Source organism: Podarcis cretensis, assembly GCF_951804945.1.
Source record: "Podarcis cretensis genome assembly, chromosome: 13".
NCBI classification, from domain to species: Eukaryota; Metazoa; Chordata; class Lepidosauria; order Squamata; family Lacertidae; genus Podarcis; species Podarcis cretensis.
The window spans coordinates 24,708,773-24,735,301 of NC_137182.1; the positions used below are offsets into that span (position 1 = coordinate 24,708,773).

Below are 26,529 nucleotides of genomic sequence, written 5' to 3' on the forward strand. Positions count from 1 at the left end.
CGGGTGGGGGGTGAGGAATTGAAAGAAAATTTTGAGTTAAGAGAATTTGCTTGAGAATTGTTCTGCCCAACAGCTATGGTGCAAGAAAGGTGGGGGTGGGGTGGTGCAGAGAGAGGCAATGGTATGTTTTATAATAAATTCCACTGAAGCTGAATCATGAGATGACGGGGAAAAGAGAGTTTGAAAGCCAAGTCTTTAAGCCTTAGACTTCTAAGGCAGTAGCTCTCAAACTGTGTGCTCTGAGGGAATTGCTAGTATGATGCTGGACCTGTCAGTGGTGGTGAAATTATATAATGAAGGGCTCCCACGAGCCTAAATTACTCACCCTGGGAAGAGGTTGCCTACCATGTCTGTGTGATCCACTGCTCTGGCCTTTCCTGCTTGTAGGCAGGAAGTACATTCAGGACAGGGACTCGTGCAGAGGCACAGAAGGTGGATTCCCCTGAGGACAGTCAATGTTTCTCTTTTACATTTGAAAAGTAAACACTTTGGAGCCATAAGCATGACACAAGTCTCCTAATTCTTATTCGGGGGAGATGAAAACTTTGCCTCACAGCTACCAGATATCGGGGGTGGGGGGTGGGGGGGAACGGTCTGGGGCACAATGGTCCACAGTCTGTGTTTGCTTCTAAGAAGATACACATTTGTTGGCATGACTGTATTGATACAAACACTTCTGAATCCCAATAAGCACATAATCCGTGTAGTCAGCCTCTTGCCACTTCCAGTCTGTCCACCTTCATGGGGGAAGATAGAATAAATGAGTGCCAAAATCCCAGGTGGAACTTTGCTTGGTGCCTTTCATGCCTTTGCTCCAGACCCTGTTCAAATATGGGTGGGCTTTTGAGAAGATGAAATACAGGTGATAAATTGTAAGTGGGAGCCAAGGTAGAACATAGTTTAAATTTTTCCTGTGCATGCCATCTGTTTAACTTTCGTGCTGCGAAGGCTCCCTCTATATATCAATATAAGATGTCTGCATATATCTAAATCCATATCTCAGGGTTACAGCCCAGTCTAGTGTCACACAGAAATGGGTCACAGGGTGTGAAATATGCATATGGAGGTGGTGGAGCTGTGCAAATTGGAACTGGCTCAGTGTGGATTCATTTAAATCCTGTCGGGCAAACTATACAGACTATTTAATGTGAGATGCAATGGAGAGGAGGCAAAACATGTCACCTTACCTGGATAGCTGGAGTAGTAGGGCAGGTTTAGCCCTGACCCCAGTGTTGTCTGCAAGTGTACCCCTGCACCTTCTTCCATATAAGTGAATGGCTGCCTATGTGGGGATAATGAAACATTGAACCTGGAGATAATATGGTGGGAACAAAAGCTGCCCGCTGCTCCCAACCACTGTTGGGCCAGGCATTGTGACCAGAAACCTCATGGCAGGGGTGAGTTGGAGGGGATCCTGGCCATATGCAGGCTCCCAACTTAACAACAGTGACAAGCACCTCCCTAGTTGCTAATATCCTCTCTAGCTCTTTAAAATGTGCATCATCTTGTTTATCTTTAGTCACGTTAGGGTGAGCCTGTGTTTGACCTAGTTTTTATAGGGAGATGTTGCTCCTTCCTACAAATCTACCCACACATGGCCAACTGAAGAGAGATCAGTTGCCAAACTCCGCCCTTGATTGAAAGTTTGGTTTTGGCTGTTTTCAGTTTCACTGTTTTCAGTTGCCCCCCTCCCCATATACAGTCAAACCTCGTTCTGCATCCACTTTGGCGAACGTCTGCGGCAAATCCAGAAGTACCGGAACGGGTTACTTCTGGGTTCAGCGCATGTGCATAAGTGCTAAATCACGCTGCGCGTGCACAGACGTGGTGCTTCGATGTGTGTCATTGCGGAGGGGCTTCCGGAACGGATCCCCACTGTAACCCGAGATTCCACTGTAGTCACATACCCTTGATGTCAGGGTGTTTCCCTCCACCAGGCATTGGGAACTGTCACTGCTGGACATTGGGTGTTGGGTGGCTTGGAGATGCAACCTGCTGAACTTCCCTTGAGATGACTCAGTGGGCTTTGCTTATGCTCAGAATCACTTGACTCATTGCCACACTTGGAGTCAGGAGCTAATTGTCATTCCTGGGCAGTTTTCCCATGCACCTGAGTGCATTTTGCCATTCCTGTGCAATCTGCCTAGCCTTAACAACAACAACAACAACAACAACAACAACAACAGTACCCCTGTTGCCTTCCGCCAATGCACTTGCTCCCTGCAGGTTCCACACCCTGGTCCTCTCTCTGCAGGCTGGTCCCTGTGAGTAACAATAAAAGAATGAACAGGGTGGTGATACAACAGGGTGTCAATTGCAGTGGTCCCTTGGGGGGCAGGTGGTTGGGCTAAATGTCCCTTTTCCAGCCCCTTCAACCTCCGCCCTTTACTTTTGCTGACCTTTGCTTACCTTCCTCCTTGCTTTGTCACAGGCAACATCAAAGCCAGTCGCCGGTCTTCCTACCTCTTAGCCATAACCACAGAACGCTCCAAGTCATGTGATGATGGTCTGAACACATTTCGAGATGAGGGGAAGCTTCTGAGGTGGGTTTGGTTCTTTGCCCCTCCCCGCCTCCCCCCAGTTCCTTGTAATTAGCTGATTTTGAGAGGGGGGTTGGTGACTATTATGCATTCTTTCTGAACTGTTTTGATTTGTTTGGTATTGGCAACACATTCCAGAGGAGCAGCTGCATTATGTGGGTGGAGCCAGGCAATGCCTTCAGCCTTTCAAAGGTTTTGGCAGCAAAACCAATCTGGAGACCACCAATCTTGGTCCAACCAGCTCAGTCTTGTCTACTCCACAGTTAGCCAATCTGGTGCCCTCCAGATGTTGTTGGGCTTCAGCTGCCACCAGCATCAGCAACCGCGGTTGGCCCAGTGGTCAGGGATGGTGGGAGTCAGAGTCCGACGGCATCTGCAGGAAGCCACCTTGGCTTACCCCCATTCTGCTCCAAAGGGGCAACAGTTCTTCCAAGATTTTCCATCTCTGCAGCATGAGATCCTTCAGCTGGAGATGCCAGGGATTGACCCTGAGATGTTCTGGATGTCAAGCATGTGCTCTGCCACTGAGCCTTGGCCCCTCTCCCCATGTGTTTGTATTTTGCGCAGTTATGTGCCTCTTGTCTATGTGGAATCACTGGTATTGGAACCCTTCTCCCGGGAGTTGTTATCTATGACTTACTGGTTCTGTATGCAGGGCTCCCAACCTCTGGGTGATAGTGTTGGCCACAATTGTGTTGTGGTGTAAGCTTCTGTACCCCAAACCCATTAGGTGTTGCTGAGTCTTAATCTTCAAAATATGTTAAGCTTTGTACCATAGAATTCTTCTTTAGTCCCCCCCACCCCACTGCTGCCTGCCCCGGTGGCATGATGTGTGCAACCTATGCAGCATGGAGTGTGGTTTCTTCCTCTTTTGTTCTGAAATGCAGGAGATGGATTAGAGTTAGTTTCACTCTGGAGTTTGGTGTGTGTGTGTTATGTGCAGTGACGTGCCTGAGTGTAAGCAGGGCTCGTTCCCTTTTTAATTTGCGTAGCTCATGTCAACTGTATTGATGGTTTCTCCTTAGGAGGCTGCCGAGCCGGGTGCCAAGCCTCCGCATGCTAAGAAGCTTTTTCACTGATGGGGTAAGTATTGTGGCTCTGTGATCCTCCTTTTCTTAAAAGCAGGGAGGGGAAGTGGATCACTAGATTCTGCCTGTCTCAATCCCTCATCACACTTGTGTATTGTGACTCTAATTAAACAGAAAATAAAACTTTAAAGCACACCCACCGACTATTCCTTTCTAGTTTCCTTATCTGTTTTTTTTAAGAAGTAAAAAAAAAGTAACATTTTCTACATCTGTAGCTAGAACAGGTTCACTTCTCCTTCCCTCCCCATGCTGAAGCAATGTACTGTCCTCCCCTGGTTCACCAGAAACATATTCTGAACATAGCTGTCAACGTTTCCCTTTTTTAAAGGGAAATTCCCTTATTCCGAATAGGATTCCTTGCAAGAAAAGGGAAAAGTTAACAGCTATGATTCCGAACCTCTGCCTGAGCAGCACTTGCTCATTTTTGTCTGCTCAAACAATGTTTTGCCTGTGCATAAGCATTCAATCTGTTCCTTGGCCTAATTTGAGCAACAATTTACCTATACAGTGGTACCTCTAGATGCAGACTTAATCCGTTTTGGGGGGCCATTCGCACCTCGAAAAGTCCGCAACTAGAGCGCCTCTTCTGCACATGTGTGTGCCGCACATCGCTTCTGCGCATGCCCAGGTGGCAAACCTGGAAGTAAACACTTCTGGGTTTCCCACCTTCATAAGCTGAAAGTACGTAACGAGAGCGGAACGCAACACGAGGTATTAAAGCTGCATTCTGGCCTCCTCTAAGACTAGGGTTTTGTTTTGTTTGTGGGTGTATTCTGCAATGTGCCATTAGTGGTAGATTTATACTGAACCGTCCACACGCCATTCTTCTTTATTAGTAGTTTTGTAATGCTTCCACAATGTTATATAGTGCAACAAAAGCAGAACAACCTGGAACATTTGTGGTATGGAAAGTTATAGGATTTTTGCAGGAAGATGCCCACTGATTAGGAAACAAAGTAGTCTGTCAGCCCTAGGGGCAAAACAATATTGAAAGCAGGATCACGTATCACCATCCCAATACCACCATGAGCACAAATCATCGTGCATGCACAATGGAAAGCGTGTCTGGAGGGGCCTCCCTTTTCTCTCTCCTTCCCCAGTGGTTGAACAGTGGTCGCCTTCCCACCCATGGGTGCCCACCAACCTCTCTTTTGTTTCCCATCCCCTTGCAGTCTTTGGATAGCCTGGGTACCTCTGAAGACACCCGATCGAAGCGGCATTCGACCTCGGACTTGTTGGATGTCACTTTCAGTGACGTGAGGAAAGAGGGCTGGCTCCATTACAAACAAATCCTCACAAAGAAAGGCAAGGTATGTTGTACCTTCTGGCAAGGATGGAGTAGTGTGGGTGTATGTCTTTGGTTGGGGTGGAGTGGTAGGAAATAATTCTGATATATACACTGGTAAGCACTGGCCATCACCAGTCAGGATAGTCTGCTGTGTGTGTAGTATTTAAAGGGGGCAGTTGGCAATGTAGCTGGGACTCCCAACTCTTTAGTCCCAGCCAGCATGACCAATGGCCAGGGATGCTGGGAGTTGTAGTCCAGCAACAACATCTGGAGGGGCCACAGATTCCCCACCCTTGCACAAAAGCATAGTTAAGCACTACAGCAGACCCACAGCTTACGCACGATTTACTTACGCAGTTGCAGTTTTGTGCAGGTGGCGGAAAAATGAAAATAAATGGAGGCGGGGAGGGGGGAACAGTCCAATATCTTGTGTAACCTTCCCATAGCACGGCAAGCAAGGTGGAGGGCTTGAAAAGCTCTTTCTGCACCAGGTTTTCTTTCCACAGAAAATTTTGAAGCCTTCCACCTTGCTTGCTGGGCTCTGGGAAGGTCACATAAGGCATATGTTTTTATATCTGTTGGAAGCTGCTGCCCAGAGTGGCTGGGTCAACCCAATAGGATGGGCAGGGCATTACTTCTACTCCTATTACTACTACTACTATTTCGGGTGGCCCCCCAAGATCTCGTGAAAACCTCCCACAGCCTTCCAGAGGCCTTGTGCAATGTTCCCAGGGGCAGTTCCTGTAGTCTTCCTGACTTCACATGATATTGCCTTTGCATACGAGCCCCCTGAACATAACCTCCACCCCAGTTTTAAAATAATGAATCTGATAGGAGTTGAACTTTAAAAATAATAATACAGAAACAACCCAGCACTTTGGTTTCAGTGCATTACTGTAGTGTGTGGAATGCTCAATGTTTCTAGATTCCTATTCCCAAACAGATGAAAAAGAAAATTTAAAAACAGTTTTCTCTGCTAATAATGAGTGGTGCTGTCCCATCCTTTGTAACGCTCAGAAAGGGAGCTACATTGAGATTTCTGTACTATTTTACTTAACTGTGGAAGCCAGGTGACCGATAAGAAATCCATAATTGTTGGACAATCATATAAATAAGCAAACCTGCACATGTGTACTAAGTTTGGACCCTGTCCCCCAGTTTGAAAGTTTGGTGTTTCTTCTTGTAAGTAATTTCCAATAAAGGTGCAAATATAAATCTTTTACATACTGCAACATGTTCTTGAGTTCTTGAATGCTCTTCTTGGGGGGGGGGTGAAGGTGGGATTTCACTCAATGTTTTCTTATACTGCAGCTGGAGGAAACCTTGTTGCCATTAAAAAAACCAAAAACGCAGTGCTAGAGCTCATGTGTTAAATATGAGAGTGCCAAGGTTCAATCTCTTGTCTTCTCCAGGTAGGGCAGGGAAAAGACACCTGCCTGATGTGTTAGAAAGCCACTGCTAGTGCCCTGTAGATAATTTAGAATTCAACTCCCATTATCCCTGATGATTGGCCATTCTGGATGGACTTGATGGGAGTTGTAGTCCAACATCATATGAAGAACATCAGGTTGGGGAAGGCTGGTGTAGGCAGCACTGCACTGCGTATACCAATGGCCTGACTTGGTATAAGGAACCTTCCTATATTTAGCAAATAGGTAGCTTAGGGCAAGAGACCGGGTCTTGCCCAAGATGATGTTCACATGAGCGCCTTAAAACACAGTGAGATCACCCCCACCCCCGCTGCGTTTCAAGCTGCGTTTGCACAGTGGGGTTCACATCAGAAAAGTGGGGAGGGGGGATATCTTCACCAGACACACATAACCATTTGGGTTGCTCCCCCCACTCCCACTCCCTACAAACTCTTGCCCATTAAGCTTTAATGTGCGCATGCACGCTCATCTGTGCATGTGCGGCGGCTGCTAGGATACGTTCACATTTTCCAGTTTTCTAGTCTGATTGAAACTGGTTTGAGCAAAGAATAATAATGCATCAAATAGCACTGTTTGCCAAGAAACTACAGGATCAATATGGACTGTGGCTGACATCGTGTGAATATGAAATTGAAAACTAGCAGTAGAAGTACGCTGGATGCAGAGCAAGCAGTAATGTGAACATACCCATATTAAGCCTGAGACAGCAAAAGGGCTTGATCCCAGGCACTACTGAAGCTGAAGTGTTGCCTATCAGAATTTGGTGTCCCAATACATCTTTGCAGGAAATCTCTCTCCCTCTCTCCTTCACCTCCCCTCTGTCTTCCTCCTCCCTCAACATGCGCCCAATTCCTACTCTCGCTCTTTCTCCCTCTACAGAAAGTTGGCGGAGGCATTCGGCAGTGGAAGCGGGTCTTCGCTGTCCTACGTGCACACTCGCTCTACTTATGCAAGGACCGGCGGGAGGCTGTGGCCATTGCCCCGCCCCCAGGTGAGGAGGAGCAGCCGCCAATCAGCGTCCGAGCGTGCCTGGTAGACATCTCCTACAGTGACACCAAGAGGAAGCACGTCTTCCGGCTGACGACCGCTGACTTCTGTGAATGTCTCTTTCAGGCCGAGGATCGGGATGACATGCTGGCCTGGATTAAAGTCATCAGGGAGAGTAGCAAAGCCGAGGGCGAGGTGAGAACTGCCCTTGGCTGGCTCCTGGGCCACTGGCTTTTCCAAAACACCTCTGTCGGCAGTCTCCTCTTTGCTTTCTCTCAGGTGTTTGCCCTTTTCCCCAAGGAAGAGGCCACCTGCAAATTCTCAATGGTACCTGGTCTTAGCACACACATTGCTGTGAGCATCCATGGATCTCCCATGGCATGTTGGGATCTGCACACATCTTGTGGCCTCCATCCAGTTGGATATATTCTGTCTTCCAAAGAAGCAATATACACTTAGAAAGGGGGGTGGGGACCTGTGTCCATTACCAGAGATTTATTTGAAAATTTATGAGATTTCTGTCTCAGCAGCTTCTACTGCTGAAGAGGCAAGCCACCATTCTATTTAAAAAGCAGCTTGCCTCTTCGTAAATCAAAAGTGCACTAAAGAGCTCTGTCTGTGCATGCAGTTATTCTACATGAAGTTTCTTTGTATAGCAATCCCACAGCATGAACATGCACTAGTGTGAGCATGTATACGCAGCAAAGTTTCTCCCTGCTCCCCTCCTGAAAGTTTCAGCAGTCCCTGAGAATTCCATTCTAGTAAAAGCTTAAGGCTTGGGAGAGCTGAAAAGTCAGTTTGGTGGTTCAGCCACAAGAGCTGCTGGAAGGCGAAAAGCCTCAGCCCACGCTTGGATCTTGGCCTGTGCATAATTCTGAATTTAGGAGGCAGAGTGTGCTCTCAATTTTATGACCATGCAATTGTTCATCTCCATACTTGGGCTTCTTGACTTTGGGAGGCACAGAAGTTGCTTTGTCCAAAAATTGGGCCTGGCTGTCTTCTGCCCCCTTTGGCTGGAGGTGATAGGAAGGATAAACTATCCATATATGCAGGGAAAGAAAAGGTTCTGCCCTAATTATTATATGCTGAACATCCCTTCACCCCTTGATTCCTGTTTGAATGTATGAACTGTGCAGGCAATTAATTGGTTCAAACTCTGATCTGACCACTTTTTAGCCTATCCCAGAATTTTGATGGAACTGAAAGGGGGAACTTTATTCAGCAGAGTAACAAGATACTGTTGAAACCTGTGTGGCTTTGAGCTGACAGTTAACCTTCTTTCTATATCTTTTCTCTCCCAATAATCTCCAGGACCCTGGGTTTGCAAGCCAAGCACTGATCAATAAGAAGCTAAATGATTACAGAAAAGTGAGGTAAATTTCTTACCATTCTTTCTTCTTTGCTTCTCCCCACCCCATTTTGTCAGTCTACGTCTAGCTCTTTCTAAACTATCTGGGATACACCACTTTAGATTGCTGTTGGGAACTCATGTGATCAAGTCTCTATACAACATCTTCCCCGTCCCCACACACATAGAAAGCAAGCTTGTGAACGAGAAGCTGGGCTTAAGACATGCTAGTTTTCTAGGTGGAGGGATTGTGGGTTTTGTGGGGTAGGGGTATACAAAGGAACATCCTATTAGATTAGACCCAATCTGCAATCAGACACAGGTTACCTCGGTCAGGCATGGCTAAACTTGGCCCTCCAGCTGTTTTGGGACTACAGCTCCCATCATCCCTAGCTAACAGGACCAGTGGTCAGAGATGATGGGAACTGTAGTCCCAAAACAGCTGGAGGGACAAGTTTGGCCATGCCTGCCTCAGATAGTACTTTTGGGGCAGGTATCCCAGCCTGCTGGTTCACGCATCCTATTTCTTCCCTTGTTCCTTGTTAAGTGCAGGGTTAGGTTAAACTTAACATTTCCCAGAAAACTCTCTCACAATTATATAGCTAATTGAAGCACATGTTACCTCACTCAAGATGGTGCCACTTTCACTGGTTGGTGTGCAATACCTCCCCTCCTCTCCTCTTGGTTAGTTGACTTGCTGATAACAGAGTTAACCCTTAAGCTGTAAACTGAATGATCCCTACTGTTGCACTTCTTTCATGGGCATAGCCGGGCAGGGGGCACCTGCCCCCCTAAATAAATAAAAATCAATACAATTACTGAAGTAACTGAGGTTCTGCCCCCCCTAACATAAAGCCTGCCCCCAACATAAATCTTGCTATGCCCATGCCTGCTCCGCTCCTTCAAACCTGGCCGCCTAGCTGTGGACATTGGAGTCCAGTGTGGATGTCAAGTGTGTCACACTCTTAGCTTGCATTTACAACTTCCACACCCTGCTGGTTCAATAATGGCGCCTCTCATCAGTAGCCTTTTGTCTCTCTGATTGACTTGGATCAGTCTCTTTAGTCACCCCTGCAGTTTAGTGCCTTATTCTTCCCAGAAATGGATGTCCGTAGACAATATAAAAACCAGCATCATGAATCATTCCTGCAGCTGTGAATATTTGCTTCCATAAAATTATAGTACAGCTACAGCTTCCAGTCTGTTAATTAGGGCAGCTCCATGCAGAGTGATAGTAGAGTAGTCTAGCATTAGCGTAAGATACAATATGAAAGGTGAATTATGTGTACAGTAGTACCTTGGCTGTCAAACTTAATTCGTTCGGAGAGTCCGTTCGACTCCCGGAACCGATCGAAAACCAAGGCGTGGAAGCTGCAGATGCCATGATGGATGTTGAGCATCCAAAAAACATTCGCAAAGCAGAACACTTCCGGGTTTGCAGTGTTCAGGAGCCAGTTTGTTCGGGAGCCAAGCCGTTTGACAACCAAGGTATAGGTTTGCCATCATAAAAAAAGTTTTGAAAATCCTCTCTGGTTCAGTTGATGGCAAAGACCAGTGTTTGTATGTGTGGAGGCCTTGAGTTGGTACATTGCATGTTCCTTTTCCCTTACAGCTCCTCTGGGACCAAACCAGACTCCTCCCCAAAAGGTCCTCGTGTGCCGGGGGTGAAGTCAGAATTGCAGAAGCAACTAGGAACAGGGCCACCCCGTTCCCCACGGCAGGATACCATCACGCTAAGAGGTATGAGAGCCTTGAGCGCATCTCTGAGTCTTTGTGAGCAACAGGGTGGGAAGACACTCTGTGTACTTTGCACCTTAATATCCAGAGGGAGCACACAAATCTGTGAATAGTGCCTAATTTTTTTAATCAACAGCTTCTGGGGCTCAGATTTTCCTAGGAGTTCTGCTCTCTGAGGTCCTGCTGCCTCATTCCAGCTGCAGCAGCAACTGTTTAATTTATCCCTCTATCGTTCTACATTAACATGTCCTCAAAGCTGCTTATATTTGTTTTTATGAAGCAGTATAGGATGGCCAGGGTTGCTGGTCAGAAGCCAGAGTGACTTATTGGATATAATATAGGATCTCTGGGAGGCTTGGGTTCAAATCATATCTCAGCCAATGACTTGCTGGCAGAGTTGGGTTATGTATGTATGCACAGTGGTACCTTGGTTTACAAACAGTCTGGTTTGCATATGTTTTGGGTTACAAACACGTCAAACCAGGAAGTGCATGTCCCGGTTTGCAAACTTTTTTTGGATTGCAACCCATTTTTTGTATTACGAACAAATTTTTGTGGGAGGCCCCATTGGCGAAAGCGCGCCTTGGGTTACAACCTGTTTTGGTTTACAAACAGACCTCCAGAACGGGTTATGGTTGTAAACCAAGGTACCACTGTATTTAAGTGCCATCAATATACAGTCGTACCTCAGAAGTCGAACACCTTGTGAGTTGAATGTTTTGGCCCCCAAACGCCACAAACCCAGAAGTGAGTGTTGTGGTTTGCAAATTTCTTTGGAATCCAATCATCCGGTGCGGGTTCCACAGCTTCTGATTGACTGCAAGAGGTTCCTGCAGCCAATCGGAAGCTACACTTTGGTTTCCAAACGTTTTGGAAGTCGAATGGACTTCCGGAACGGATTCCGTTTGACTTCTGAGGTATGACTGTAAATGGCTTTGTACAAAATTATTTAAATTTTCTAGTTGTCTTCTGCCTCAGTTCCCTACCTGGAAGTTATTTGTGTGTGTCTCCATTAGCCAGGCTTGTCACTGTCAGGCTAGCTTTTCATGTGCACAATTATCATTTTTTAATGTGAGGAAAGGAAGGAAGGAAGGGTAACCCACCTGACAAATACATCACAACCACCCATTTTCATATGCTGGTATTATTTGAAATCAAACCATGCTGACAAAGGTGTGGCTTTGTAGGCACCAGTTACCAGCTGATCAGTGGTGCTTGCAAACCCCCACTTTTGTCACTTTTGTCATCTTTACCTGCAGCACACCTGATGCTCAGATGTATGGCAGGTGGATAAAATGGTCTGTTGGGCCAAATGAGGAGGACTGATGGGCCTGATTATGCCTGCAGACTTGTGGTACCCCCATCACTGCTTTAGGCAGGCCACTGGGTGATAATTTTTCGTCTGATTTTGGCCTGTTATGTTGCTCAGCCAGTGAACTTGCTTTTGTTATTCTTTCCCCCTGCCCAGATGACAGTGCCCACCAGAAAGCTCCTTGGGGTATCAACATAATGAAGAAAAACAAGAAGCCTGCTCCAAGGGCCTTTGGCGTGAGACTAGAAGACTGCCAACCTGCCCCTGACAACAAGGTAGGCTCTTGCATTCCCTGCATGTGCGAACCTAGTGCATTAAATTGTAAGAAACCCATCTTTTCATGCTGCACCACCTACACTTTGGAACTCCCTGCCTGTTGAAGCCAGGCAGGTGCTGGACTTGTCGCTGCACCCTTAAAACATTTTTGTTTAGGAAAGCCTGTCCAGACACAAAGATGTGCTGCTACAATCAAGAAGAATATGCATTTTGTTAGCTAAGTAAATATTAGAGAGGAAGCACCTTGAGCTTTCCCAAGGACTAAAACCCAGTTAAAATCTCTGGTAGGCTACCTTCCCCAATAATAACCTGTCATTCGAAGCTGCCTTTGTGCTCTTCCTGCTTGCAGCCTAGTCACAGACAACTGTGTGTTTGCTTTAGATAGCAAGTACCTGCAAGCATGCAAGTGGAGTCACCACATGCAATGGAAAAAGGTGTGTTGTGTAGAGTTGAAAGCGAGGAGGAAGTTGAGACCTCAGCCTGGTGGAAAGAGAATGATTTCCCAGACATGGTCTACAGCAGGGGTAGTCAACCTTTTTATACCTATCACCACTAATGCATCTTTCTTGATGGTAAAATTTCCTTACCGCCCACCAGTGCTCGGTGGAAGGAGGATTCAGCTTGTGCCGTAGAACCCCCTACCGCCCACCTAGAATCCTGAAACAACCACTAGTGGGACCAGGTTGACAGTCTCTGATCTACAGAGTTCCAGTTGAGGGGGCTGGATGCTAAATGCCAGTGCCGTGCAGTTGGTAGAGTGTCAGACTAAAGCCTGGAAGACTGGGGTGCTGTTCCCCACTCAGCCATGAGGCTCACTGGGTGACCTTGGGCATACTGTTACTGTCTCTCAATCTAACCTACCTCACAGGTTGGTCTGAAGGTAACCTTGAGAAAAGGTGAGATATGTTGCTGGCATCTGTCTGTCTTGAGAGACAATGGAGTGCACCTCTGGGGGTGAGGTCAAAACTCTGCATTAGCAGCACTGAAGAGACCTTCCTGGGGTGCAAGCCTGGGCAGTGTGTATGGAGGTTCTGGGCTGCCCAGACAACAAGATTCCCCTCTCAGCCTCACGGTTCTCCTCCAAAGGAAAGCACTGCAATATGTTTGGTACCTGTTTGGCTGCAGGAGTTGCTGGAAGGAGGCGCACAAGGCACCACCCAAGCACCTTAGGGACTCCACTCCAGATTTGTGTAGAGCAGTGGTTCTCAACCTGTGGGTCCCCAGATGTTATTGGACTACAACTCCCATCATCCCTGAGCTCGGCCTTGCTAGCTAGGGGTGATGGGAGTTGTAGTTCAACAACATTTGGGGACCCACAGGTTGAGAAAGGCTGGTGTAGGGTTTACTTCTTAGCCTTTTCTTCTCCCGAAGATATCTCACAAGGCAGCAGAGGTTTTCCTTCTCCTAGATTAGCTACCTTCCCAGGTTGATGAGGTTCACCTGCCCCTAAAGGTGGGATATAAATGTACTAAATAAGTAAAGCAATACAACACATTCCTGTTCAGGGAATGTGCAACATGCTGCTTAGAGGAGCATCTCGGCTTAATTGTGATACATGCCAATCCTGTGTTTTCGGAAGTGTAGGGACTTACTCTCGCATCTCATGCCCAGTTAAAACGCAGTGCCCAAGTTGTTGATGTCCATATTCCGACAGTCGCCAGAAATAAATTGAAGTTCAGACTATATGGATTTGGCTGCAGGCAAAATTTGACGTTCCAGAAATTAATATGACATCCTTGCAGGGGATATGTATTGGTCATGTGCATGTTTTGGGACTGGCCAGCTATTTAAGGCCCTTTAGACCGGGTGTGGCACCTTGTCTGGCACCAGCCCATTTGCTTCTGCAGCTTTTAATTGCCGCCGCCACACAGCGCTCAAGCCTTTGACTTGTGAAGGTTTCTGAGACTGCCGCCAGCCTCACCTCCGCGCTTCACTTTCTGCAGAAAGTCCCCCTGATTGTGGAAGCCTGCTGCAAGGTGGTGGAAGACAAAGGTTTGGAATACATGGGCATCTACCGGGTCCCTGGGAACAACGCTGTGGTCTCCAGCCTCCAGGAGCAGCTCAACAAAGGGTCTGCAGAAATCAATCTGCAGGAAGAGGTGAGAGCAGGACCACTCTGCCCCTCCCTGGCTCCTGCCAGGCTCTCTGCTTCCTGTCAGTCTCTCTGTTTCCCATCTTCGCTACTGTTGAAAACTCAGCATATAGTATACTGCTGCCACCTAGCTGCCACTTAGCTGTACTATAGGCAGTGCCCACGCATATTTGCAGAAGGCTGTACCTGTTGCACACCGAACGCTGGGCCAGTTCACAAGCCTCGTTTGGGCTTCTGACTTGTAGAAGCAAAGAAACTAAGCTAAAAAATCAGGAACTCTCCGAGTCAAATCATGCCTCAGCCATGAAACCACTACCTGTACTTTGGCAAGCTTGCCTCTCCCCACCCACCCCCTCTGCCATCTAGTGTTATAATGTAATGAGTACAGCATCCTTTTTTCTGATAAATCACCTGTTTTCTGGAGACAAATAAATCACTGGTGGAAATCAAAGGTTGTCCCTTGGCCATTTCTTGCCAGTGTGGCTACACGATTTACGATAGTGTTGATGTTTCTCTTGTTATTCTGGGATCTGGTCTCTTGGTGAGATTAGAAGTGTGGTTTTGAAACATCCCAAACTTTAAAATTACTTCTTTCTCTCTCCCTGTATGGCCAGAGGTGGCAAGACTTGAACGTCATCAGCAGTCTCTTGAAGTCGTTCTTCCGGAAACTCCCAGAACCACTGTTTACAGATGGTGAGTGACTCTGGCTTGACACCCTTAGCATTTAAGATAGTGTAAGTCGACATTTTCTCTCTCGAATGGATGGGCAAGTGGAAAGGCAAAATGCTCGGATGGTTGGGATTGTGGGGTGGGCCACGTTTTTGGTGCATTGGATGTGGGTGGGAAGGTCTGACTATGGGTCTGCCTTCTGGGTCTAAACCTAGGCGCTCCCCTCTTTCAGCAAATGAAATTGGTTTTGGCAGTGCAGGGGCAGACATGGATTGCGAGAGAGGAAAGAGGAGCTTAAGTACCCAGAGAAAGGACTGGGGCCTCTGGCTAGGCAAGTGACTATATAATAGCAAAGCTCCCAGGAAGGCCTTTTGAATTAATTTCAGGGTTCTGGAAGGGAGGTATTTCCCCAACAGTGCTCTTTCTGGTCTTCAGTGCCTTAAGCTTGCCCCTATTTCTTTTCCATCATGAGCAAAACACTTGCCTTTAAATGAGCAGGGTTGTCCCTAACAGTGGAAGGAAAAAGCCATCAAGTCAGCCGTCCCGCAAAACCCCTATCATGCAGGAGCGCATTTGAGTGCTCACCTGGTAGGTTTAGGTGACATGGGTTTGCAGGCAGGCCGAGTGAGCAGGAGCCAGCAGAGGAAGAGATGAGGCAGAAAGCTGTTGGAGGAGGGATGGAGCTCTCCATCTTCCCACTGCCAGTTCAGTGGCAGGACACCTGCCTTGTGTGCAGAAGGCCCCAGGCTCAATCCTCAGCATCTCCAGGTAGGGCTGGGAGAGGTTCCTGTGCAAAGTCTGGGAGAGCTGCTGCCAGTCACTGTAGATGATGCTGAGCCAGATGGACCGGTTGCTGTAGAACAGGGCTTCCCAAACTTGGGTCTCCAGCTGTTTCCCATCATGCCTGACCACTGTTCCTGCTAGTTAGGGATTATGGGAGCTGTAGTCCCCCTGCTCAGATCAACCCATTGCAAGCCTCTAAATTAATTTTTCCTCTAAGCAAAGGGGCAGCTGTGTGTTCTTGGTTTTCCCTTCCAGCCAGACTAGATTATTGTAATGCACTATATGTGGGGTTGCTTTTGAAGACTGTCCAGAAGTTTCAGTTGTTCAGCAATGTAGCGGCCAGACCTTTGTCAGGCATTCTCAGATCAGAGCATATAACTCCAGGCTTTGATCTCCTTTGGGAGCCTTGAGACTCCTTTGGACTTCCTGTTTGCTTTCAGACTCAATTCAAAATGCTTTGGAGCAGCTTTGGAGCAGGTTACTTTAAGGAGTGCTTGCTCTCATAGAGGCCTACCTGGGAATTGAGATCAGGGTCAGAGGTCTTGCGCTCAGTGCCATTGGTCTGCCCAGGTAAACTGCCACCTTATCACCTTGCGCGGGACTCCCATTTCCTCTGACCAGACAGTGCCTAACAATCACAGATGAATTTCTACTTTTTTTACAAGATAAGTACAATGACTTTATTGAAGCCAACCGGATTGAAGATGCCAGCGAAAGGATGAAGACCTTGCGCAAACTGGTACGCAATTTGGGGAGGGGAAGTTGTCCTCTGTGAGTGGATGCTTTTTTCTTTGCAATGCAGTGGGGGAAACACAAACACATTTCCTCTCCGCCTTGTTGTAACAAAGCTTTTGAGAGGGCAGGTTGTAGCTCAGTGGCAGATCATCCGTGCTGCAGGTCCCTGGCATTTCCAGGTAGACCTTGGGAAGGACCTCTAACCGAGTCCTTGGAGAGCACTGGCCAATTGATGTAGATCTGGGGAGGCTCAAGGGCTTCATGGAAAGTTGGTCAGACCTCTAAGACCTGGTTGCCAGTGGCAGAGGTGACCAATGCACACTTACGCATGCACACACACTTATCACACATAGAGCACATGCACACTTACAACACATACAGCAATCAAACCTGCACTCAAACTAACCACATATATACAGACATATGGCACTGCCCATACAGTTATGCAGCCATACATAGGTATTCTTTCTCTCTCATACACAAGCCCCTATCAGTTTGTGATGGCGGATGGCAGGAGATTTCATGCCCCCTCGTGGTCTTCAAGGAATGATACCTGAAGTTCAAGAGGCAGCGTTTTTACACCCACTGCAGTGCTGGGGGGTGGGAGGAGACTTGCCACTCTGGGTTCACCAACCCTAATGTAGACTATACTGAGCTAGGCAGCTCAGTGGTCTGACTCAATATGAAACCACTTCCTGTGTTCCAGTTATGCTAAAGTGGTGGCGGCATGAGTCAGTCTTCAGCTGAAATTAAAAACTTAATATTGGTGTGGATAACAGACAGGTTAAAGCATGTTCTCTACAGCAGTTATGTGTTGGGTCTCTAGGTAGAAAGCTGGATGCGGCAGGGAGAGAGAGAAATTGCCAGCATGGGAATGGAGAAAAGAGGAAGCCTTAAATGTAACATGTTAACACCCAGCAAATTTCAAGTCAGAGGATACTCCAAGAGCATCTATAAAACAGACAATTTACTTAACTGCCAAGCCAGTTATAAAAACACTTATGTCTTTAACACATTGAATGGCATCCAAGTCAACAGTGAAGCATGAAATTATTCTTAATTCTGGAAAAACCAGTATGCAGAAATGATTTCTCTCTTTAAGAACACCGATTTTATTACACAAAGCAGAGCAAATTATGTAGCACTCCTCTCCAAACACACTTCATCCCTTGGCATAGGAAGTTCATTATTTAAACATAGTTTTAAACAATTAAAAAAATTGTTTAAACAATTTAAAAAATCCTCCCTTTATAATCTTAAGCGTTCTCTTGCCCCATTTTACATTTCATAAAACAAACCAACAGAATCGCTCTTAAAGGTTTGTTTTTTTAAAAAAATACTTTCTTAACCCTAAAGGCAATTCTTCATGATGTCTGCTAAAGTAACCTCTAAACAAAGGCCACAGGCAGCTTATATAGTCCTGAGTACAAACCAAAAGCCTCTTAATGCCAATTAAAAAGGTAAAGGTAAAGGTACCCCTGCCCGTACGGGCCAGTCTTGACAGACTCTGGGGTTGTGCGCCCATCTCACTTAAGAGGCCAGGGGCCAGCGCTGTCCGGAGACACTTCCGGGTCACGTGGCCAGCGTGACATCGCTGCTCTGGCCAGAGCCAGAGCCGCACACGGAAACGCCGTTTACCTTCCCGCTGGTAAGCGGTCCCTATTTATCTACTTGCACCCGGAGGTGCTTTCGAACTGCTAGGTTGGCAGGCGCTGGGACCGAGCAGCGGGAGCGCACCCCGCCGCAGGGATTCGAACCGCCGACCTTTCGATCGGCAAGCCCTAGGCGCTGAGGCTTTAACCCACAGCGCCACCTGCGTCCCTGCCAATTACGGAGGACTAAAGGGGGGTGGGCGGGGAGGACTGGCTGAATGAGCCTTATAATTTGCATGCTGACTATGTAAAATAATTAACCTTGAACCAGTGAAGAGGGAAAAACATGTAGGAAATAAGTACATAGGGAAAGTGTAAGATGTAATTAACTCCATATTGACAAATCCTGTAACGAGCCCCGTACATGCTTGTAACTTACTCTTTTGCTGCACGTAGAATCAGAGAACTGTAGAGTTGGAAGGGACCACAAGGGTCAATCTAGTCCATTCCTGCGGTGCAGGAATCTTTTGCTCAACATGGGGCTCAAACTTACGAACTTGAGATTAAGTGTCTCATGCTGAGTTATCTCCATTCCCTAAATCTGGGTTCTTTTGCAGTCGTGAGCACTACAACACCATAGCTAAGCTGTTGCTGATTTCACGGGCAATTCAATCACATGCCGGCAAATTCAGATGGTGCAGTTATAGTGAACTGGAAGGTCTTGGGCAAGGATTACCTGTGCACGCACACACTTTAAGCCTCCACATAGGTGAATTCCTGAGCATAACTTATAGAGCAGGTACAGCTATATCTTTTAGCGTCCAGCTTTAGTTGATGTAGGTGATGGTAAGCTTTTGAGTTTCACAGGTTTCTGTGTCTTCCTAAATTCAGAAGCTTCTGTATCCCTGCAGTTTGAGTGTCAAATTCATTTCACCAAAATTTTTGGAGAAATCTGGAAGAAGAGAGGGATTGGAGGAATTTTCCATCTTTCACGGATGTCCCAAGCTCTAATTGGTGGCTGCTGTTTTTGTTCCATCTGTTCCTCAGATCCGGGACTTGCCAGGCCATTATTACGAGACCCTGAAGTTTCTGGTGGGACACCTGAAGACAATTGCTGATCATTCCGAGAAGAACAAGGTAATGTTTGCCGAACTGAAAGAAATACGTAGTATGATATGGTAGCTTCTTCATGTGGAAGAAGATCTAGGTAGGTGCAACGAATAGCACAAGCCATGGGTAAGCAACACTCTTCCACAACAACTCTGCTCCCAGAAAACAAAACCCCGGCATCCCCATGACAGAGACATTGTATAGCCTCTGTGCAAGTTATGTGAAAGCAAATCAGGACAGTTTCTCAGTATATCTGCTTCATCTGGAAGCAGCCTTAGGCTAAGCAGTGGTTTGATCTCAGTGCCTCGTAAGCAGTGTAATAGGTCATACCAAAGTCCAGTGTTTTGTCCCCACACCGGCCAGCCAGATGGCTGTGGAAAGCCTGCTGGGGGGACAGGAGGGCAGCAGCCCCATTCTGCTCTCATTTCCCAGAAATGAGAGGTATGTTCAGAGGCAGGGTGACAGATCCTAGAGTTAGCCATTGTGACTGTAAGATGTTGATAGTCTTATCTTCTGTGGATTTGTCTAAGCCCCTTTTATCGATTTTTTATCTTTTTGTAATTTTATTTATAATTTTCAATTTTGCAAGGATTCCACATTCACCCAAATGCCAACATTTATACATTTAACATCGACTTCCCTTCCCCCCTTTCCTTTGTGGCTGCATATTCTAAGTATTCCATATTCTGTCTTTTTCTTTTTTTTCCATCTTAGTTTATTTTATACGGCTGAATTTAGTATAACCCTGCTAATGGTTTGATTTGTTTACAATGACCCCCCCCCCCCAAATATCCTACAAACCATTTCCAGTCTTCCTTAAAGACTCTTTCTTCCTGGTCTCTTACTCTGCTAGTTAAACTCACCATTTCTGCATACTCCATCAACTTCATCTGCCATTCCTCCTTTACTGGCAATGGGCCTTCTGTCTAAGCCCCTTTTAATGCCATCTAAGTTAAGTATCCATCTCTACCGTCTTCATAACTTCCACCACAATCCTAGTCACTTACCTAGAAGTAAGCCCCAAACTTCCCAAAAGACAATTCTCGGATTGCACAGTTAGCTTGCAAGCTCCTTGGGGCCAAAGACCTGTTTACAGAATTTCACAAGCAACAGTAAAGTGTCTTGTGTACAGTGCAGGTGTTTATATAACTATAACAACTAATGCAGACTGAAAGCTGAGATGTTTGCGGGAGACAGTCTTGTAGCTTCCTTTGCCACCTTGCAGTCAAATGCCAGAATAGTCTCTTTTCTCTTTTTTTTAAGCCTAAAAACAACAATGGCTTGCATTGCAGATGGAGCCCCGGAATCTTGCTCTGGTGTTTGGTCCCACCCTTGTTAGAACGTCGGAGGACAACATGACCGACATGGTGACACACATGCCTGACCGCTACAAAATCGTGGAGACCCTCATACAGCACGTAAGGGGCATGGAGGTGCCTGCAGGGGCATAGCAGGGGCTGGAGGGCAACCAGGAGAAGACTGGCCCTGCCTCCTGAATGTGGGATGACCACCACTTAATTGCTTTTTAAAAGTCATCTGGATATCTTCTTGCAAAGAAATGAATGCAAAAATTTTCCAATCCATTATTAGTTTCTGAAGTGGTTGCTGCGTTTTGCATTTGCTCCCGTCACTGTAGATATATGTGAGCATTTCTCAATTTATTGAGGTACGTTAGCTTAACCACATAAGAAGAACTTTCACAAGATACAAGGAATATCTCATGCGTTAAATCAGCAGTAGACACTACTGGTCTCTTCTTGTTCCAGTATTTTCTATAATCGCAGCTAAGTCTATTGCCGTTACTCTGAACTGGTTCTTGACCAGTGAATCAGTTGTGGATGATAATAATAATAATAATAATAATAATAATAATAATAATAATAATTATTATTATTATTATTATTATTATTATTATTATTATTATTTATATCCCGCCCTCCCCGGCCGAAGCCAGGCTCAGAGTGGCTAATAACAATAAAAGTAACACAGTTTACATAAAATCACAATCAATTAATTGAAATGCATTCTAAAATCAATTCATTCTAAAATCAATTCAAAATCAAATTAATGGCAACCATTGGGCTAGAGTTCTGTGAGGATTACCAAAGGAGGGCGTCAGACTGTGCCTTGGCCAAAGGCCTGGTGGAAGGGCTCCATCTTGCAGGCCCTGCGGAAAGATGTCAAGCCCCACAGGGCCCTAGTCTCTTGTGACACAGCCCCACCAGATCGGGGCCACGGCCGAAAAAGCCCTGGCTCTGGTCGAGGCCAGCCTAACCTCCCTGTGGCCTGGGATCTCCAAGATGTTTTTATTTGAAGACCATAAGGTCCTCTGTGGGACATACCAGGAGAGGAAGTCACGTAGGTATGAGGGTCCTAGGCCATATAGGGCTTTAAAGGTTAAAACCAGCACCTTGAACCTGAACCTGTACTCCACCGGGAGCCAGTGCAGCTGATATAGCACTGTGTGAATGTGATCCTGTGGCAAGAAGTACTTACACTGTTCTTGCTACCTGCTGCTCAGCAGGCATAGGGTTGATGGGAGTTGTAGTCCCATCAGGAGGGCTTCTCTTCCCTGCCATAGGTCACTGCAGCATTTATAAAGCATTGTGGTTGCTTCAGAAGCACCCTCACTGAGTTCAAACCAGATACGTCTTTTCCTGTTCTACAGGGATAGAGGGCTGGTAAGGGAGAGGAGAATGGTTCTGCAAGTTTGAAGCATGAGCTGGGTTTAGGGAAAATAATAGCCAGTGGACTAATGGCTAGGCTGTCACAAATAAATCCCTTCCTTGAAGCCACATTCTGGAAGGACTGAAAAGGTGCAAACTCAAATGCTTGATACAGGAAAGCATGGTGTATTGCCCTCACAGGGGAAAATTACACATTAAGACTGGCACAAAGCATAAAGAAACCGTTGTGGGAGAATGGTGGAGCTTTATTTCATTCAGAAATTCTCCAGAAAACCAAATATCAATTCCAAAGGTTTACGCTAACGTGTGGATCACTTAACCATAATGTGTTTTACAGGCATGCACTGTTGCATGTTGTGGCGTATGTATGGAAAAATAACCTGTATTTTGGGGGGGATCAAATTAAAAATTCAAATATATCCTTCCTGGGTTCTTTGAAGCCAGTGAAAAGCCAATACACAGAAATGTTCCTCTGTTGTGATTTTTTAAAATAATAGTAGCAACAGAGAGGGCAAAGGAACATACAACTGGCTAAATATACATACAACAGTTAGAAATTATTATTTGCAGTAGGTGGGAAGCCTCCAAAAGCATAGTGAGGAAGGAGGAATTCTGATGACTAGCTAACCCAGTGCCCAGCTTCACAGAACGTACGTCTGTATTGTGAAGTGAAAAGCCAGGAAGAGTCCATGTTTGCATTTCATGGGTGAAGAACCTGCCACGACACCCCTTTAAATCCAGGGCAGGCAGCCTCTTGGATTCCAGCCTTCATCTTCCCAAACCAGCCTGGCCCAATGGTCAGGAGAGATGGGACAGGTGTAGTCCCATAACACCGGAAGAGCAACAAGTCCCCCCAGCCCACCTTTAAACTTGCAGGTCTTAATATGATGTTGGCTTTGACTGGTTAATGTTAGCAACTCGACTCTGCTTTGATTCCTCTCCTCTGCCTTTTCCCTTCCACAGTCAGACTGGTTTTTCAGCGACAAGGAGGATAAAGGTGAGAAGGTGAGTCACTTGGAAAGGAGGAGGATGCCTGTACCTGAGACTGCAGGGGAATGCACAGCCCTTTCCCAGCCATGCTCTGTAGACAGTCTTTCTGCTCATTCCTGTTGGTGGTCAGAAAGGGCAGCCCTGCAGCTCGGGTGTTGTTGCGGTAAAAGAGCCTAAGCTTTATTTTGGGGCAAACCAGATGCCTGTGAGGAAACCCACTAGCAGGACAGGAAGGCAATAGCCCTTTCCCAACAACTGGTCCTCAGAGACACAACGCCTGTGATATTGGATATAGTAAGGAACCATAGTGTGACTGGTAGCTCTTGATAGCCTTGCCCTCCTTAAAGTTGCCCCCTCCCCTTCAGAGCTGTCGTCGCTGCATCTTTTGCCCATGAATTTGATAGTTCTAATAAGGAGCTGGGTGGGAAAAAAATACTTCTTTTTGTCTGTCTGGAATCTCCCACTATTTTCTTTCATTGGATGATCTCAGGATTCATGCTGCTCGCGGATCTGTTTATGCAGGAAAGACAGGAGGCAGGCAGTCTTTTTAAGAACGCTGAAAGAACATACGAAAGAGGTTTTGCTTACCAAGGTGTACACATGGCACTTCTTTTGGCCCTCTGTTGCTCCTGCCAGACAGGCGTTGCTGGCTTTTGGAATTATATGTTTATATGCATGTGTGCGTGTATATCTTGATTTCTAGAGGTGATGAGCATACAGATACTAACTGCTCTCTCCCAGGCCGCCACCCCCTGCCCCAAATGTATGAGGGTGGTGGAGGTATAGAAGGGGCCCCTCTGCCACTCTTAGCACCGGAGGGAGTCTGTAGGAAAGGAAGTGCTCTTTTAGATATTTAGGGCCTAAGTCCTTTAGAGCTGTAATCATGAATGTGAGTACTTTGAATTGTGTCCATTAACCAACTGGCAACCAAGGCAACTATTTTAAAACTGTGGTCTAGGTTTCGTAGGCTTGAACTGTGGTGTACTGTTGAGTGGCTGGTCTTCCCTGTTTGGCCCAAGGTCAAATGAGATAATCTTTTAGTTCTTTTCAGCTTTACTCTTCTATGGAACATTATGAGATGGGAGGAGTGGTTCTTCCCTTCCCTTCTCCCCATTCCCCCCCCCCCCCGGTATAGGAAGGAAGATAGATGACTGGAGAGCTCCCAGTTTTCCTATACTGAAATACTGAGACCTCCACAGTGCAGCCAAACATACCAATAAGAGAGTTGGCCGAGGAGAAAGAGAAATCCATAGAACACTGTACATTTAGCAGACGGCTTGAATCTTTCCCTCCTAACCACAAATGCATCCATTTTGCAGACCCCTGTAGATGAGCAGGAGGCCCAATCAGTGCCGAATATTGAGTACCTTCTGCCCAACATTGGGAGGACAGCAGCACCGGGGGACGCTTCAGGTGAGTGGACATTGCTTCATCCCAATGGCTGTGGAATTCCCACAGTGCAAAGTTCTGACTGGTGTTTTGCAGTGTTGCCGATCTGTAAACGTTATTCCCATTAGTTCCAGTATTTAAGCGCAACAAGCAAAAAAAGAAAAAGAAAAGTTAGTCCACTTGCCTTTCACACTAACTTCCCTTTCACATTACACGTTTCATACATAAGCCCAGATCTCATTTCTCTTAGCTTTCCCATAGGCCTGTAAATTGTCTTTAGCTCCTTGTTGTTGACCTGTCCATCTAACCCCATCCCTCGAGTGCACGATGCTCAACATCCCTTGCCAAAGCCATCTGCCTGCTTCTGAAAAACATTTGCATTTGGGCAATTCTCTGATAGCAGAGAAGTCTGTGTTTGGGCAAAAGCTACTGGGATTAGCTCCTTCCCTTTGAGGCTGCACTGTTAGCAACAATGTGCATCTCTTTCTCCCTGCCCCACTTTCTCGCAGTTTCATAAAATATAATGCACCGCTTGATTGGAAGAAGCTTCCAAACAGTTTAAAAAGAGATGAAACAATAAAACTGAGAAAAATCTACAACCCTATTTTAAAACATACCAAAGTTAAAATGCCAAAGGAGATTAAAATTGCCTCAACTTTCTAAGCATCTGGGTAGGCTTGTCTAAAAAGGTAAAGGTAAAGGGACCCCTGGCCATTAGGTCCAGTCACAGATGACTCTGGTGTTGCGGCGCTCATCTCACTTTATTGGCCGAGGGAGCCGGCGTACAGCTTCCGGGTCATGTGGCCAGCATGACTAAGCTGCTTCTGGAGAACCAGAGCAGCGCACGGAATGCCGTTTACCTTCCTGCCAGAGCAGTACCTATTTATCTACTTGCACTTCGATGTGCTTTCAAACTGCTAGGTTGGCAGGAGCAGGGACCAAGCAATGGGAGCTCACCCTGTCGCGGGGATTCGAACCGCCGACCTTCCGATCAGCAAGTCCTAGACTCTGTGGTTTAACCCACAGTGCCACCCGCGTCCCAAGAATGTTTTAGCAAACACCTAAAAGAGTACAATGACAGGCGCTTGGTTGATCTCAGTAGGCAGGGAGTCGCAAAGTGCAGGTGCTGCCACCCTAATTGATCACATTCTTACAAATGTGGAACAGATATTAATTGGCACCTGCAGTAGTTAGTGCCAGTTCTACCTATCAAAGCGGTTGAGTGGGCACGTGTTGGGTAAGGTGATCTTGTAGGTAAACTGGACCCAAATTGTTATGGGCTTTATATGATAACAGTGATGCCTTGAACTTGGCCCAGTAGAAAATCAGCAACTTGTGCAGATCTCTGATCACATGTGTTATATGCTGACAGGGCCTCACTCCTGTCGGCCACTGCGCTGTACCATTCTGCACTTAACTGCAGCTTCTGAATTGAGCGCAAGGGAAGCCCAACATTCCTTGCATTGCTAGCCCCAAAATGGAAAACGAGCGAGGTCCCAGCTAAAGAAGAATGGCAACTTGTTGACAGAATATGCACAACTCACAGACTTAACATATAGAATAAAAGAACAAGAAGAACATAAGTTTAAAGAAGACTGGAAAACGTTTATTGAATATATATATAGGAAATAATTGTTTACAGCTGAAAATGCTGGCAGCATTAAGATAACAGTGTAAAAAGTTTTGATGGAAGCAATAATGGAATACTGAATTGTATAGTTTTTGTAAAATATGCAGGGATTTATGATATGTAAAATGAACCATGGAAAGGGAAGAATGGAAACCACTGATATCTTAAGGATGTAAAATGAGTATTTTAAATTGTAGAACAGAAAATGTAATTAAAACACACACACACACACCCCATTGCCTGCATTACCATAATCCCATCTTGAAGTAGCCAATGCACAAACTACTATGGCAAGGCTTTCCTGGTCCACGAATGGCCGTAGCAGTTGAACCAGCCGCAGTTGGTAAATGCCACTTGTAGCCATTGAGGCAGAGCTGGATCCAGAAGCACCCTCAAACTGCCAACCTGCTCCTTCACAGGGAGTGCAGCCCCATCCCAGGCTAGTCAGGTGACCAATTTCCCCAATGTGGGAGCGACTCATCCACAGTCCCTGCGTCTTGCTGGGATTCAAGCTCAGCTTGTTTTTCCTCGTCCATTTCACCGCTGCATCCAGGCAGTGGCCCAGGGACTGTGCAGCCTCTCCCCATTCAGATGTCATGGAGAAATAGAGCTGAGTGTCTCCAGCATACTGATGGCACCTGGCCCAGAAACGCCGAATGACGGCTCCCATTGGCTTCATGTAGATATTGAATTGCACTAGAGAGGAGAATCCCTTGTTGCACTCCATAGTGTAGCCACCAGGGGGCCAAAGGCAATCTTCCAACGCTGCTCTCTAGGCTGCCCTGATGGGAACCATTGTAATACAGTGCCACCAATTCACATTTCCCAGATCCGGTCCAGGAGGAT

General features: G+C 46.4%; 1 protein-coding gene across 6 annotated transcripts in view; it reads left to right on the forward strand.

Moving 5' to 3' along the window:
- ARHGAP23 (Rho GTPase activating protein 23) overlaps positions 1-26,529 on the forward strand; it is a 178,436-nt gene that overhangs the window by 143,697 nt on the left and 8,210 nt on the right. For 5 of the 6 annotated variants that reach the window (XM_079949229.1, XM_079949226.1, XM_079949228.1 and 2 more), the window contains 14 exons: positions 2,432-2,543; positions 3,566-3,623; positions 4,801-4,938; positions 7,226-7,528; positions 8,645-8,706; positions 10,294-10,421; positions 11,887-12,005; positions 13,950-14,105; positions 14,713-14,791; positions 16,216-16,289; positions 18,925-19,014; positions 20,280-20,405; positions 22,638-22,679; positions 23,984-24,077. In XM_079949229.1, coding sequence (XP_079805355.1) covers positions 2,432-2,543; positions 3,566-3,623; positions 4,801-4,938; positions 7,226-7,528; positions 8,645-8,706; positions 10,294-10,421; positions 11,887-12,005; positions 13,950-14,105; positions 14,713-14,791; positions 16,216-16,289; positions 18,925-19,014; positions 20,280-20,405; positions 22,638-22,679; positions 23,984-24,077 — 1,581 coding nt within the window. The remainder of the gene's footprint in view (positions 1-2,431; positions 2,544-3,565; positions 3,624-4,800; positions 4,939-7,225; positions 7,529-8,644; positions 8,707-10,293; positions 10,422-11,886; positions 12,006-13,949; positions 14,106-14,712; positions 14,792-16,215; positions 16,290-18,924; positions 19,015-20,279; positions 20,406-22,637; positions 22,680-23,983; positions 24,078-26,529) is intronic. The other variant, XM_079949227.1, reaches the window with a different exon arrangement.